The 16,885-nt window shown below is 43.1% G+C and overlaps 1 protein-coding gene across 1 annotated transcript; it reads right to left on the bottom strand.

Moving 5' to 3' along the window:
- Positions 1-13,573: 13,573 nt before the first annotated feature.
- Positions 13,574-16,722, bottom strand: LOC130521225 (amine sulfotransferase-like). The gene is made up of 7 exons (XM_057024847.1): positions 16,324-16,722; positions 15,795-15,953; positions 15,091-15,299; positions 14,893-15,019; positions 14,720-14,814; positions 14,460-14,634; positions 13,574-14,354 (listed from the first exon to the last, which is right to left on the bottom strand). Exons 2-7 carry the CDS (start codon positions 15,946-15,948, stop codon positions 14,233-14,235), a joined length of 882 nt encoding a protein of 293 aa, XP_056880827.1. The 5' UTR covers positions 15,949-15,953; positions 16,324-16,722; the 3' UTR covers positions 13,574-14,232.
- Between the last annotated feature and the right edge of the window lie 163 nt (positions 16,723-16,885).

The following is a 16,885-nucleotide window of genomic DNA, read 5'->3' as shown; positions in this document are numbered from 1 at the left end:
TCAGATGATAATCATTTCTAAATCCCTGTTTACATTAAATTACAACAGTTATTTCTACTTCCTGGTTCCAAATTTAGACACATTGTTGATATTATACAGGAAATGTTTGAGTAAATGTTCTCAAAAGGGACTCAAAGTGTCTCATGATGACAGAAATGTCCTGCATCAGAAAGACAAAAGTCTGTCAGGTGTTAACAGGATCCTCTGGTGTGTCACGAGCGTGCACGGACAAAGACAAGTGTCAGCATCACCTCGAACTGCACAATTAACATGCAAATGAGCTCCGGCGCTAATGGTGGCCGCAACACGCTCTTATGATGGAAATATGCTTCCTGCTTTGGCAGCATGGGTTAAACATTAGTTTAGTGAATCAGCTGAGGACAGAAGGGCAGACGGCCTGGGGGGGGGGGGTGGGGGGGGGGGGTGGGGGGGGGGAAGGCCTGAGCACCTGCTTCACTGCCTAACGCACACAATCATAATTGGTCTGGTTCAGCCTGTCAACAGTCAGCAAGTGATCTCCTGGATGGCTTTTGTTCCAGCAGCAGTGGCTCTTTAGTCTCATGTATTCTGCGTCGGGGCCCTCAGGCCTCGGCCCCACAGCAGCTCCAGCGACTGACCAAGTCCAGCCAGCTGCGGGTTCTCGGTGTGTCTGTGACAAAGCTGCTGAGCTCATGTTAGACAGCCTCCAGATGTGAGTTGGTGTAACGTGGAAGCAGCTCTGATCAGGCTGCAGCGTTTGTGGTCTGCTGCTCTGTGTTAGTGTGGATGTGAGAGGATGAGAACACAGCCCTTTACAGGCCAATCATTTCACTTCCTTTTCCTTCAAATGTCTTTTACTTTTGTTCGTTTCAGGTAATTTTTATGTATTCAGGATTTGGGTTTTTTTTCCTTTGATTTTGATATTAAATCTGCTTCCTCTTTTATTTTGAAAGGTCTCTGTGGTTTTTTTTTAATGTTTCAGTGGAATTTTTCCTCCTTCAGTTTGCCTCCATCCTGACTTCCCTGTTTTCCACCTGTGTCTTTTTCTGCCTCACCTGTGTTGGAGGTTGGATGAAAAATTGCATTTTTAGTGCTCTCATAGTGTAACTGAAATGTTTTGGTTTTAAATTGGATAATAAAATAATTAAACATTAATGGGTATGAAAAACATTAATGATGTAAAATAATTAAACATCAGGATTATTTTAGTCTTTTTATTCATGTTAAAGTTCCTTCATGATGCTCAGTGACGATTCCCAGTTTTGATAAATGAAACAATTCAGTCTTTTCAGAGACATTTTTGATTCCTTCATTAAGTTTGAACTGAATTTATCCTCAACCTTTCTCAGCAGTTCTCAGAATTGTGCAGATCATTGCTCAGACCTGCAGATTAAGAGTAAAACGCAGAAGTCGGCCTCATTAATATGCGCTGGTTTACATGTGTGCGCTTGCTTTGTGTATTATTTAGTCTTTTTCTTTTTCTGCATGAATGTAAGACTGAGCAGCAGCAGTTGTTTCTCCTTTACTCTACTCCTAATTAGCCAGAATTAAGAAGTGTTTCTGGGTCCATTCAGGGCTCCATTTCCTTTGAAACCAGAGCATAATAAACCTAAAGTAAGGACTCAACTCATGACTATTAACTCGCAAAGCTCCGGCTTCCCTTGACAACATCCTCGTCGGTGTGTTGCGGTTAAAGGCCATCGCTGCTGCAGTATTTACATCCCATCTGGCAGCCTGAGAGGCAGAGACGCCTTCACTCATTCGCAAAGACAAAAAAAGACAAATGAACTCGTTCACTCTCTCTCTCTCAACTTTGTCACAGAACTTGTGTTTTCTCCCGAGCAAATAGTTACAAAAGAGTTTCTTCTACTTTTCTTCTACTCTTTCTTTTTGAAACCCAGACTCATTTGCATGCGGCGCGTTGCGAGGAGGGAGTCTGAATGTATAATCTTCTGTATTTAGCCGTCTGTAATCCCGACGCTTCCTGTGATGTGATTTTCTCCTCACGGTCCCCCATGAACAATTAACTTGTAATCCGCACAAACATGCATTCTGTCGCTGCAGAGATGAGACGCAGCAACACCCGAGGGACCCGCAGGACAAACCGCTCTGCGCTCCCCGAGGCGGATCACTGCTGCACTGAACAATTCAGCTGGACTCCATTAGGCTGCAGCCCCGTCCCTCATTTCATCCTCGTTTTCTGCTTCTCAACATGTGTTACGAGGCTGGATGTGTTAAATGGGTGAAATGCTGCCTGACCATGTGCGCTGTCAGGGGAGGACAGCAGGCCTGAAGGCGCCACGACTAAAAATGCACCTCTGACAAACTGAATCCCATGAAGAGTTTGCAACTGATGATCAAAAAAGTGCGTGTGGCTGGGAAAATTTACCTGTTTGATTTGTGAATACAAAATGAACAACAGAATCCAAATTTAGAAATAATTATTTTTTTCCTGTTGCTGCCTATTTGTGAAACATTTTAAAAATCTCTTTTATAGTCGAATTGAGTGGAATTGAAGAAGCAGCAATTTTTTTGTTGTGCGTGTGTTGTGTGTGTGTGTGTGTGTGTGTGTGGTGTGTGTGTGTGTGTGTGTGTGTGTGTGCAATTTAACAAAACTGTATTAGAAATGTATTAAAAATGAGGCATCTTTATTGAAATTTTCCAGAATAAATATTCCATCATAATAGAGAGAAAAAGGGACAGACAAGACAAACCATAAACAATAATAATGAATTAAATGCATTTTCCACATAGCAGAGGATCCCGACATGGTTCTGAGTCCGCGGGCAGATCTTCAGTGTGTGGCTACCTGATCTCCTCCGAGGACCCCCGTCAGCATTCAGCACCATCAGCATTTTGAACCTGTTGCTGCCGCCTCCCCTCTGATCCAGATGCTTGTTCCCTTCACTCTTATCTCGCCATGGTCCATGGGTGATGAGTGAATGATGACGATGCTGATGATGATGGTGGTGGCTGTGGTGGTCTTTACGGTTCAGAAAGAAACCTTTCCGCTGCCCCCTCCCTGTTGTTACTGATGTTGCAGCCCAACCTAGTGTTTCTCTCTGTCTCTGCGGTGAGGAGGACACTGATTGCGGGTATTTATACCAGTGGGTGGACAAAAGAAGCCTTCCTATTCATTTTGCCTAGATAGGAGGATCACGTGCACGTTACAAAGGGGGCGGTGTGCTTGGACGGTCCCAGTGACTACAGTCAGAGCTCAGCTGGGGGCTCAGGGCACCTCTCCTCTCCTCTCCTCTCCTCTCCTCTCCTCTCTCTCCTCTCCTCTCTCCTCTCCTCTCCTCTCCTCTCCTCTTGTTTGCCTTCTCTCCTGTTTTATTATACTTAATCAAAAGTTGCTCCTCACTGGACAAACTGAGTCCACTCTGGCACTAGGAGCTCTGGGGCCACATGGCAGCATGTGGATGGCAGCAGAAAGGTTCACAGCAGGTTTTGTGCTGCGTAACACATAATTCTTTTTGTGCTTGTTGTATATTTAATTTAATCTGTGAAAATAGTTCACAAATAATTTGATGGAATTTACTGAAATGTAAAAATTTTATACTCTGAAATTTTAAATGACTTAAAATAGAATTTCTTGTACATGGATAAAAAAAATGTGTGAGAAATCTGATATTTATTTAATATTCTCGGACACATTTAAACTGGTGGATTTATGAAGTGAATGAAGTAGATCCTCAAGGCTGTTGTTAAATGAGAATATTAGCAGGACTTTTAAAATGTAGTCATTATTGTCTAAAGCTGCTGAGAACTCTGAAGAGCCTGTTTTGTGGAGGTGGAGTGGAGAAATGGACCAGCAAGAATAAGTGGAGTTAGCTGAAGATGCTCTTCTTCTGACCATCCATCCATCCGTCCGTCCGTCCGTCCATCCGTCCGTCCGTCCGTCCATCCATCCATCCATCCATCCATCCATCCATCCATCCATCCATAGAAGAGTATAAATGTGTATTCATGGCCTCATTGTTGGCTTACCAAAAGAGCCCCCCCCCCATAAAGGTGCAGCCAGAGCAAAGAAAAGCTCTGGTTGGCTTTGCTCTCTTGATAGCATTTGAAATTGTAACGCTTTGAATACCAATTGCTTGAACTGGACATATGTGAATCCGCTGTAAGCCTACTAATCCTGTCCCCAAGTGTTTCTTTGTGTGCAGGGCAGCCTCGCACAACCCAGAGAAGGTCTTGGTAATCCGGCCAGTGTGGAGGGAGAGAATGAGGGGACAGAGGCCTGTTCAGTGAAGGTGTGTGAGCATGGGGGTGTGTGTCAGGTATAAATGACTGCAGGAACACTTGCTTTTCTATCTGCACCGTTTGCTTTTTCTATCTGGATGTCGAATGTTTCTGAACATGTTTGAGCCCCCCCAGCTCCACCCCACCAGGACTGTGGTCTTCCTGGAGCTGCGCATTCATCCTTCTCAACACTGCTGTCGCAGCAGGTTCCCCCTAGTGTGCTCTTTTCACCACATACGCTCCCCTGTTTCTTTCATTTTCTCCATTTGTGTCTGATTTTAGTTTTCTAACTCCCTCCTCCCCCTTCTCTTCTTTTCCTTCCACTTATTCTTCTCCATCACGTTCCCCTATCAATCAATCAATCAATCAATCAATCAATCAATCAATCAATCAATCAATCAATCAATCAATCAATCAATCTTTATGTATATAGCGTCCTACAATGAAAATTATTTCAAGGTGCTTTCCAGAATCCCAGGGCGTAACCCCCAACAAGCAACAGTGGCAAGGGAAAACTCCCCTTTAACAGGAAGAAACCTTGAGCAGGATCAGGCTCATGTAGGGGACCCTCCTGCTGATGGCCGGCTGGGGAGAGAGAGAGGAGAAGGGGAAGGACAGGTGGAGGAGAGAATAGGCAGAGATCATGCAAATACATTATTATATTAATTATAATAAACCGGTAGAGTTGAGTGGGTCAGCAGGTTTGGAGGTCAGTAGGTCACTGTACAGCTCTGGAGGCGGCGATACCTGTAGATGAATACAGAAGGGGGGAGAAACAGAAAACTACACAAGAAATAACATTGCTGGTCTACTTGGTGAGGATGAGAGGAGAGGAGAGGAGAGGAGAGGAGAGGAGAGGAGAGGAGAGGAGAGGAGAGGAGAGGAGAGGAGAGGAGAGGAGAGGAGAGAGAGGAGAGGAGAGGACAGGACAGGACAGGACAGGACAGGACAGGACAGGACAGGACAGGACAGGACAGGACAGGACAGGAGAGGAGAGGAGAGGAGAGGAGAGGAGAGGAGAGGAGAGGAGAGGAGAGGAGAGGAGAGAGGAGAGGAGAGGAGAGGAGAGGAGAGGAGAACATGACCTAGCAGGGTGACAGAGGCCTGTCAGGTGATCATGTTTCTGGACCACGGCAGCCTTGGCCTATAGCAGCATAACTAAAATGTTAACCTAATAAGTAGACGACCCCCTAAGTATGATCATTTTTCTGTCTATGATAATAACTGCAACTACAGAATCAGTGATAATAAGCTTTTTCAAAGAGGTTGGTTATAAGTCTAATCTTAAAAGTAGTGATGGAGTCAGCCTCCCGTACCTGGACAGGGAGCTGGTTCCACAGCAGGGGGGGCTGGTAAATGCTTGGCCCCTCATTTTACCCCTAGAGACTCTGGGGACCACAAGTAGACCAGCATTCTGAGAGTGGAGCATTCTGTTGGTTGTTCCACATGTCTTCATCAAGAATTAAGAACATTTGATGCAAATGGTGAATTCAACATAGAGATTCTTGGATAAATGAAATCAGTGCATCCACAGAGATAAGTCCATCCTGCTTTCTGTATGTCCAGAATGCTCCACGCTCCCCTCTGTGTGTCCAGAATGGTCCACGCTCCCCTCTGTGTGTCCAGAATGGTCCACGCTCCCCTCTGTGTGTCCAGAATGGTCCACGCTCCCCTCTGTGTGTCCAGAATGGTTCACGTTCTCATCAGTTTGTCCACCCTGGGTGGGCCAGATCAGCAGCCCCTCTCTAACAAACTTGGGGGCAGTAAACAGTTAATGGAGGCGTCGCTCCAGCAATATGTGGAGACACAAGCTGACAGAAGCTGCGACACAAAATGTGTCACTTGAACATCTCAGCTGAAAGACACACAAGGGACAATACAAGGCCCAAGGTCAAGGTCACAGCTCCAAGTATCAAGGTCGTATTTAATCTGAAAACACTAACAAAAAAAATACCCTGATCCAACACAATCAGCTCCAATTTCAACTTTTAAAAAGTTCAAAGATCCAAAAATGTTGCTGTAACTTTTTTACAAACTCAGTTTTCTTTGGATAAATTCTGCACTGAAGCAAATATCAGAAGGATTTCTGTTTGGTGGGAAGTAAACAAACCTTGAAATAATAGCGAGCCTTTAATTAAGCAGATGATCAAACAATTAAAAGCTTGCTAATTACAGACCTGACAACCGTCGCCGCCTACATGAATATGGAGGTTCTAATTAATATTTGTGGGGCTGTTTTGTTCTCAGAAGATTTGAGCTTTAATTAGGCAAAAACAAGTTAAATTAACATTTCAGTAATGAAGAACCACCTTCATGCTCATGCTTTGTCTCTCTGAACTGACTCTGATACAAATGTGACATATCAAAGATGTTGATAATGAGTTTTATCAAACGCAGAGTTGGCTGCTGTGAATTCTGCACACCTGGTGGAGATGTTTGCACCATCGTTGTCTCTTTTACTCCAGTTTAAAATCACAGGGTCCAGGTTTATTGGCATCAAGAGCTAAAAAGTGCAGATTCAACATAAGATCTGACACCCTTCATTCAAAATAAACATTTCTGAAGGTCACACAATCCATAAAGTCAATTACAAGTACAAAAGGCTGATGGAGGCACATATTCACAAACCCAGCATCCCCAACAGATTTGTGTGTGGAACTGATGGGATGACAAATACATTCCACTGGAGGAGCGCTGACGTCCTCAGGGTGACTGTGAGACAAACTATCAAATTAATAACCAGCCATGAAAAAGACCTTCACTCAGCTCTGTTGCTGTTCCTTCCATCTCTCAGTCAATCGCTCAGATCTGCAATTAATTTTTGAATCTTTAAAAATTAGATTTAAAAGGAAAAATGATATTTTGGGATATTCCAACACCAACTTCAGCTGTTATTTGTGTCTCAACCATGTATCACATTGCTCACAGTGTCACTTTCTCACCCCCCACCAAGAGCCCTCACTCACCCCGACCCCACCCGCTGTTCGTCAACACCTTTCTCAGCCTGTCCATCACACAGGAAGAGCTCCTTTGCCCCTGCTTCTGTTATCAAGCCTCCACCTCTCTGACTGCTGGGGGGTTGGTTGGGGCACCATGGGCTGGTCATCCCGTTAGAGGCCTATTAACGGTCCCAGAGTTCTCTGCTGGGACCTACTGGGAGAATTCCATATCAATACCTTGTCTGTTTAGCCCCCCAGTCAGGCTGCCTGCCCAGCACAAACTGCTCCGCATGAGTCTCCTGTCAGCACAGGGAGGACGGGGCTGTGGTGAGACTGCCAACCTCCTGTCAGTCCTCCTGTTGCATCCATGCGCCAAAGAAGACAATGGACATTAGAAAAGGCACACTTCCATGTCCTGTTGGTGTCTTTCAATACAATCAGATGTGTCTTTGCTCACATCTGGCCTGCAGAGTTTGCAGTGTGTCACTTCCTCTCAACAAGACTTGTGAAAAGATGGTGAAGAAAAAGAGGAAAAGACATCGTTGTTGCTGTGAAATATGACAACCGACTCACTTTTCACACTTTTCGTGGACATTAAGTGATTCTGGGCATTCCATCAGGTTTAAAAAGGGAAATAAATAATAATAAATAATTCGATCGGAGCCGGTCCTCTGTCCCGTCCATCACATCAGTGTGAAGGTAAAAACAAACATGTCGTGTGCGTCCATCTGTCTTGATGTTTGCAGAGAATAGAGGTCTGTTTCCTCATTAGCAGCTTATTAACAGCCCTGGCCCAGCAGCAAGCACTCTTCCTGGAGGAGCGGGGACCTGGGGGGCATCTGAATGCCACAAAGAGCTTTGTTTCCAGGTCTGGCCTCTGAGACTGACCCCCTGTCCAGGCCTGCCCAGGGGACACTATGTTATTCATGGAGAGGATGAGGAGAGCTGGAGGAGAGAGAAGGAGGAAAGAAGGCTGGAGTGGAGAAGAGATGGAAAAGTGAAGCTGACTGGAGGTCGTCCATCAAAGCTGCTGTCAATTTTCATCCCTCCTGTGGAGATGATGGAGGAAAGAGATGGTGGAAAAACTGAGAAAACTGAGAGTCAAAGAGAGATTAAAGTCTGGCTGCAAACATAGATTCACTGATGTTTATTACATTTCAGGACTGGATTCTAAATCAATTGTGTCAAAATACAAAACAACAGAGTTGAGTGAAACCTGAGGAGAAGAGGAGAGGAGAAGAAACATGAGGAAAAGAGAAGACTCATGAATCAAAAAGACATGGAGGAGGAGAACCATGAGGAGAATGAGCTCCTCTAACAGCTGGAAACAAACATCTCCTCAACAAAAGTTCTTCAAAGGTTTGTGAAATCAATGTGATCACCTGAGGGTCTGAATAATTAACATGTTGAAAGTTTCTGGCACAAAGCAACAACAAAAGCCATCAAATATTTTATCAGAGGAGGAAACTCTGTGTCTCCATGTTTATTTAGATCCACCATCATATTTTTTAGATTGTGGTTGAGAGAAACATCACAGAAACCCTGAATGCGACCCTGATTTGGTCATTTCTTAGGTACAGTAAATTCAAATGCTGAAAGCATCATAAATATCTTTAGAAGTTTGATTCACTCCAAAATGAACCACAAGGATGTGAAAAAGATAAGGTTTTAGGTTAGAATGGTCAAAACGAAGAACTTTGATACTGAAGGTTGAAGGACATTGATAATGAGAATATTGACTGATTTTACACAAGGAAATGAATAGAGATCTTTTCGTTGATATCATCTGTTTGTTCATTTGTTCACCTCCTCCCTTCACTCAACTTTTCCTTTTCTTCTGACATGTTACAGCCACTAGGGAGCGCTTTCTGGTAGCCTCTACATGATGTTTTGTGGGTCCTGCTTCTTTGGCTGTTGTTCTTCAAGAGGACAATCATGTGTGTTTACCTCATTAATAGTAATTTGATTTGACTTCTTGTTGCTTTATGCTCCTGTTGTATAATTATTATCAGCCCCCCCCTATCATTCTTTCTTGGCCTGGAGGCGCCAGCCCGTGCAGCCTCCTGCCGTCCCACTGAGGACCATGAAATTGGCATGATTAATAATTATAATTATTGGTAAACGTGCCAGCTGCTCTGTGGCAATGGGCACCTCTGATTTATGATGCTGTAAATGCAAACAGTCAATGTCCATATTCAGAGAAGAGAGGAGGGGAGACAGAGGCAGAGGGGAGTTCTGGAAGCCTGCCCTCAAAATATGATTTCATCTCACAAGCCAGTAGCTCTGTCCTACAGGCATTGTCCTCAGTCCCCCCCCTCCTGCTTCCAGCCATTTGTCACTCGTTGCTTCTCACCTAGTCTGAGCTCCATGGAACATTTGGGTTTGATCTCAGTGGGCTTCAAAGGGGTCTGGGGCCACGGGGTTTCAAGCATTGTTAACACAGACTGTCGGCTTTATGGACAGCCGATCGTTAGCATTGTGCTACCATATTATCATCGGCTTTAGCTCTTAGTCTTCATGTCTTATGTCCACAAAGCTGCAGTGCAGGGGTTAAAGACAATTAATTATCTGGAGAAAAGTCGGACATATTTTCCCTGCAGCATAAATCATCAGTATAACCCTGAAAACCAGCCAATGTTTAGCACTTTTAGTTGTTTGTGTGTGTGTGTGTGTGTGTGTGTGTGTGTGTGTGTGTGTGTGTGTGTGTGTATGTGTGTGTGTGCTTGCATAATACAGCTTCACGGGTTGGTCATCACATTCTCCAGGTCTGTTGATGTTTCTATCACTGACAGAACAAGACTAAAGATTACCTCACTCATTAATCAATATCATCATGGAAGCTTGAGTATCACAGCTACAGTACGTACCCCCCCCCCCCCCACACACACACACACACACATTAATCTGTTCTCACAGACAAAGTAGTTGTGACAGCTACTGGCCACCAACCCGTCCACAGCCTAATCTCATTTGGTTCCTTCTGGCATCTGGGTCTGCTCAGCTGAGGGACGCTCAATGATGGAGTGAAGAAGACAAGGCATTCATGCGTATAATAGATGTCTAAATCAGCTGGCCCCAACCAGCAGGTCCTCTTGTTCTTAATGCTCTGGAAGAATACAGAAAACTGCATCAGAATCATTCCTGTTAAGAGGAAATGGTGGGAGACACAGATGAACTGAAACATGTTTGAGCAATGTTTCACATCTGATTGGTTATACAAGGCTGCAGCCACTAGTAGACAAACACGTGTGTGTGGCTGGTTGGCAGTCAGTCAGTGACTCTCTCCAGACCTGTCTGTCTGTGTCCAGGCTGCTGCAGGCCTGGCCTGTCCTGTCTGAGCCTGCAGCGCACCGTTGTACCTGTCAGTGTTGTGCAGATGGGCTCCGACTCCCCAGGTACCTGGACTAAATACCCGTCATTAATCACCACATAAAGCCTCCCCGGTGGGAGACGCCCCAGGTTAGAGCACATGAAGGAATAAATTGGCTGAAAAATGACTGTGGAAGAATGAACCTCCCTGAGGAGAGGAGAGGAGAGGAGAGGAGAGGAGAGGAGAGGAGAGGAGAGGAGAGGAGAGGAGAGGAGAGGAGAGGAGAGGAGAGGAGAGGAGAGGAGAGACAAGATGCCTTTAACAGTAGAAGAGAATGAAAGATTTAAAATGTGAGGCGTTTGTCTCTAAACTTGCAGCCAGTATAAAATAATCCAGATGAATCTTCCAGTGATCCACCTGGGTCAGAAACAATATGGCTTCAGGGCTGAAACTGATTTAGGAGCCAATAACATCAAAAAGCTAATTCGGGGCATCGACCTCTGGAATCAGGAGCCTGTCAGTAAAAGAGAAACCTGTCTTCTTTTAGCAATTAATCAATCAATCAATCACTCCATCATCCATCATATACAGACACATACAGACACTTTTCATTTAAGAAAACAGAATAAAAAGACTAAAACAGAAAATTGAGAGGAGAAACTGAGGAAGTTTAAAGTAGAAGAAAGCTTGACGAGGTGAATGACATGATGGAGGTGACTGGCTGGTTCCTGTCCTCCATGACTGTCCTGTCCAATGATTAATGACCAGGCTGGGTCAGTCATTGCACCTCTGCTCTTCTCATACTGACACACCTTCACTGCTCATTTTCTCCAGCACCTCAAGACCTGACAGACCTCAGTCCATCTGAATACAGCAGAGATGTTTCGTCTGTCCTGATCAAGCTGATCCAAACATACTGAGAAACAGGTTATTACCTCGTTGAGAAAGAAGAGCTTGGTGAAATTGCAGGTTCTGCTGGTCTATTCTTCTCCCATCAGCAGAGTGGTTGGTGTCAGTGGGAGATGGCCTGACAATGGAGCTGATCCCTCTGATCTCTGCTCCTGCTATTGTGGCTGCTGATATTATTAATGTTCATCTCACGGCCTTTGCCTCGCTGCTTCTGCATGACTGTCTTTTCCTCTCAGCTGGACTTTTTCTTTTCTCTCTGTCACACTTCATCTCTGCTGTATTCTCATTGTGGAACCACAAACAGATAAAGAAATACAGCAGATCAAAGTAAACATATGTCAGGAAGCCCCATGAGGTCCCATTTTTCCAAGTTTTAATGATGTATCAGATCCAGAGTATTGCCGATGCTGACAGTATGTGAAGCTGCAGACTGGCAGTGACATGTTAGGCTTCCTTCTCTGCAGATTCATAGTAATTATTAACCCTGAGGGATTGTCCTGCTGTCCTCTGGTCCTCTTTGACTGCTGAGAGTCCCTCAGGTCAGGTCAGGATGAGGCAATAAGAGGAGAAAAAAACAATGTGACACAGATCCAAGAACGAGAATTAAGTTGGAAGAATATTTTCAAGCCATGACTCAGAGTAAACATTTAGTCATTTTTTTCCTCGGTTAATTGTTGCAGCTCCAACAGTCAGAGGGTAGCCATTAAGCAAACAGAAAGAAATGTCCTGTTTTAACATTTTATTGATAATTAATGAGTTCTGTCCATGAACAATGTTGGTGCAGTGGTTGGCACAAATTTTATATTTAAGGTTGAATGGAGCCCCCCCACTTCCACACACACACACACACACACACACACACACACACACACACACACACAAACAATGGTTTCTGTAATTTACTGAATGACGATTTTGATTGCAAAACACAATGAACACACACACATACAGCCAGACCCCCAGTGTTTAATATAACCTGGGAGAATTGATTTTTAATGATGGAAAGAGCAGAGACATTCTCTACATAAACCCACAACTCAAACTAAATTTATATGACTGCTGTGGCCCAGAGAGCCTTTGTGTGACAGTTCACAATACATATCCTGAAGTTATTTGGGATTTGTGGGGAGAGAATTGTGCTGATCTGGCTCTTTATCATATTGGACTGGCCTGTTCTGGCGCTGAGGTAGTGAATGAGCCCCCAGAGGCCCAGACACTGGAGGGTGGTCTGACACAGGAAGGTTAAATGTGATTCATCCTGGATGCTTTCAAAGAAACATTCTGTTCAAAAATAACTTATGTGGCTTTAATGGTTTCATGTGGTCCATAACTTGACAATACTGGCGCAGTGAGGCTCAAGGTTGTCCCAGGACTGAACTTCATGCTTGAGCGTCCAACTGTCACAACATCACTTGCTTCCGGTGGATTTATTGAGGATTCTTCAAAGGAACGGCCAGACAAGAGGTGTGACACACAACACAATGACCCTGAAAATGATTCTAGTTATTAAGGATTTGGTTTCAATAAAAGTGGCTTGTTTGTTGAGACTCTCCCCTCCGTTCTCCCAGAGCCTGTGAAACATTTGTCCAATCATCAGATCAATATCTTCGAACTGCTCGTGGGGGGCAGTGTGGTCGTGCACGGACTCTCCTCATTAATGGACTTTTGGGGTTATTCTTCATTCTGCTGAGCAAAGCTACACTGACCATAAGCATTGCCGCATGTCTCATCTTTTTTCCTCTTTATAGAGGTAAAAAATATTCTGAAATTTGTATATTTACTTACAGTTAATGTTCTACATTTAAAATGTAACGTCAAATGTATTTATTTATGCAACGTATTTATCTGATTTTTAGAATGGGTAGAAAGCACGCGGGTTTTCTCTGCGTTGCGGGCGGGCCTGTAATGGCACCAGCTGTGAAATTTTCAGTTACATTGCCAAAGCAATCGGTCATTTTGGCTTTGGTACATTTAATATTGGTTAATAATTAGTTTTTGGGATAAACTCACTAGTGTTTGAAGCAAATGTATTTGTATTGTTTAACTGGAAATATTTCATTAATGTTTGCAAGTCTTCAGCTCATGCGTTTATGTCAAAAGGACATTCTTTAAAAGCAAGATGCTATATTTTCTATCATTTTCACTATGAAGGTGAAAGGGGACGTATTGGTACAGTGGTACACTGAATACAGAATTATTCTGAATGGGAGAAATGTGTTTATTTGAAACAGAAAGTAATGATATTGTAACTATTTCATGTATTTGGTGGTGGTTTTGACAGTATGGATATCAGCATTATAATTAAAGATTCCGCTGAGTGAAGCTGCACTGACCACAAGCATTGCCTGTCTCATCTTTTTCCTGTTTATACAGGACTCTGATCTGTTTATGGGTTCTCCACCTGAAACCTGTTACATTAGAATCTGTCTGTATCAGTACTGATGTTCCCAGTTTTTTCAGTAGTTTTTTCTTTCTGCCTCTGTCTTCCCTCCTTCTCCTGTCTCCCCTCTTCCCCTCTTCTCCTTCATTACCCTCATGTGTCTCAGCTGTGCCTGATTGTCATCTCTTACCTTCTCCTGTATTTAAACCCTCCATTCCTCTCTTTCTGTACCAGACTGTATTTTTTTTAAAGCCTCCAGAGATTTTCTTTGAGTTTTGTTTTTTGTGTTTGGGATCTTTTTAATAATTTGGATTTATTTGCCTCTTATGACTGTCTGCTGCTGCCAACTGAGAATTAGAAGGTTAAAAGTTTGACTTGTCTGTCCTGGATTCCACATTTGAGTCCAGTCAAATTAGTTCTGCTTATTTTTCAAGAAAAGATTGGGGAGGAAGAAAGGAGCTGAAACTGGGAGCTCATTGAAGGAGACTTTCAATATCGCTGATGAGAGGAAACTCGCTCATCTCCTCTCTGAAGACTTTTTCAAAATATTCATTCTGTGACACTGTCAGATGATTCTTCCAGTCACCTGCAACACCTGTTTATGCACAGAAAAGTCACAGAATTACAGGTAGCAGTGTGTTTGTGTCTAGATATAAAGTCTAATATGCTATCATATGATGAATCAGAGAAGAAAACCAACCTTTCCTCATGGTTGCTGTGGTGTAAACGGTGGTTTCGACCAAGTCTTTGTAGTTTGCTTTGGGGTTAATCTTCATGCTCTTGAATGTTGATGCTTCCACAACACGATCAATGGCTTCATCTGTCAATTCTTCTCCCAGGAAAGCACAGATCTTCACAACTTCCCCTCTCAGATCCTGTCAAAATGTTTCAGGACTATTTTCATCCAACTTTAATTCCCGCTTTTATGAGGTGAAACCAAATGATGAAAACCTTCCACACCTTCAACATGTCCTCATACCGAACAATGTGGATCTTTAGCTGCTCCTGAGCGGCCACGTATTGTTTGACATGAGCAAACCACGATCCAACAAATTCTGCTCAAGAACAATGTAGATTAAACATAACTGATTACATACAGATGTGTGGAGTTATAGTGAAACACAGGGACTTACGTTTGCCATCCATGAACTGTTTAAAGAACACCTCAAAGCTTGTAGGAGAATCCATCAAAACCCAACTGTGGGCAAAGTGATACAGGGACACCAGGACATCTTTGGGGTTCCTCAAAACATACACAACCTAAAGGAAATCATTAACTTCTGTTGTTAGCAGTAATTCAAGTGATGGTTGACAAGAGCACTTAATATCACCTTGATTTGCTTCTCCTTGACTCCATGGGGCAACAGCTCAGGAAACAAATGTGTGCGTACAACCCGAGGTTCTTTCCTGTCTCTGAAGGGGTCATCAACAGTTCTTCCCTCCAAATAGGGAATTTGGGCCCTGTTGGTGACGTCTTCAGCCCATCCAGGGTGTGAAGCCTCCATGATCTGAGACAGAATCTGCTGCATCCACACTGTGCCTACAGAAAAAAAGAATTTTCTTCCTCACTGTACATTTACCTGGATTCAGACGGCACTCTAAAGCTGTAAAGGGAACCAACACCTGTCCAGTGTTTGGGCACCTGTTGGTTTGGCATCTTTGACAGAAGTGGAGAAACTAGATAATTCACTTAACCACCTTTCCTGATCATGTCAGATGGATCACAAACAATAGTTGATAAAAATGCAATTCGATGCCATTTAATTACCCAGGTATCATAGTTTCATTCTATAGTCATTTCCTGCAACCTGTGCAGTGCCACTATCATGACGTGCACACAGTCCAGATGTTGTTCCACCACATCCTGCAGAGTTTGTGGTGTTTGTCCAGTCAGTTGTCAACCAGACAATATACAAGTCTCTATGTGTGGTGTACTGTTGAAAAAGTATGTTCCCAGCACATTTATACAAGCAACATTACTTTTCTACTGACTCTCTTAGACAAAATAAAGTTTTTAATGCAGGAATGAGCTGACCTGATTTAGGGAAGGTTATGATGAAGACGTCAGTAGGATGGATCTCAAAGTCCTTCAGCGCATCAATGTCCTTGGGTCGCAGTTTTTCTTTGACTGGAAAGTTCATCCCTTTGTACCTGAACAGGTCCGAGGTGATCATGTCCAGAGAGTCCATGTGTGCTGAAAAAAAATGACATCTTATACTTTTGAAAAACTACTAATGAAATCCAAATGACGAACGTGACCTGATGCTGAGAACCACTGTCAACACCATCACTCGGCCAGATTTTGAACCTTGACCGATTGTTTCTCTGAGTTATCTTTTTCTTTCTGGTCTGTAAGTTTATTTGAGAAATTATTTAAGTTTAAAATGGTTTTTTTTCTTTTTTTTTCAGAAAATGGTGATATTTCTTTACACAGGAAATAAAACCAGAACAAATAATTGAAACACCATTTTTCTTAAAATTACATTCAATGATAAAAAGAAATGATCACAAATGTGTAAAAGTGGTCTGGAATCATGATAACAGATATAAACGAGTTCACTTACATGTTGCCTGGTTCTGTTCTTCAATATCTCTGAGACATCTCAGTTTGAAACCAACGGTTTACAGTTATCCCTGAAGTGTTGGATTTGTAATTAACTAGGCTTGGTTCCTGCTTAACCTGTACTTGTTGACTGATGAGAATAAGAAGCCAAAGACCTCAGAATTCTTTTAAAGTTCCTGTGCACGATCCTCCTGTATAGAGTTACAACTCTGTGCGGCAACTCTGCCCATTTAATTTTCATTTATTTTTTGGGCAAAACTTAAATAAAAGCACAAAGGTGTTAATTTTATATGAAAAGGAAAACCGAAAATAAAATCTTTACATGATAATCAACCTGGTGTCAGCCTTTGATGTGAACTGCAGATAAAAGAAAACCAGGAGGAAGATATGGAAATATGGGATTCCATCAGCCAGAGAGATTAATGTCACAGACATATAAAGAGGTGCAGAAGCATTTAAAGAAGTGATGCCAGAACTCAGAGAGGAAGTGTGCAAGTAGCATGAAGCATGAAGATGCTTTCAATTAGGGTGAAGTTTCAAAGACAACCTGGTGGACAAAGGTG

This window comes from Takifugu flavidus, unplaced genomic scaffold (genome assembly GCF_003711565.1).
Source record: "Takifugu flavidus isolate HTHZ2018 unplaced genomic scaffold, ASM371156v2 ctg800, whole genome shotgun sequence".
Classification (NCBI taxonomy): domain Eukaryota; kingdom Metazoa; phylum Chordata; class Actinopteri; order Tetraodontiformes; family Tetraodontidae; genus Takifugu; species Takifugu flavidus.
Note: the sequence above shows the minus strand (reverse complement) of the source record. Positions and strands in the feature narration are given on the sequence as shown.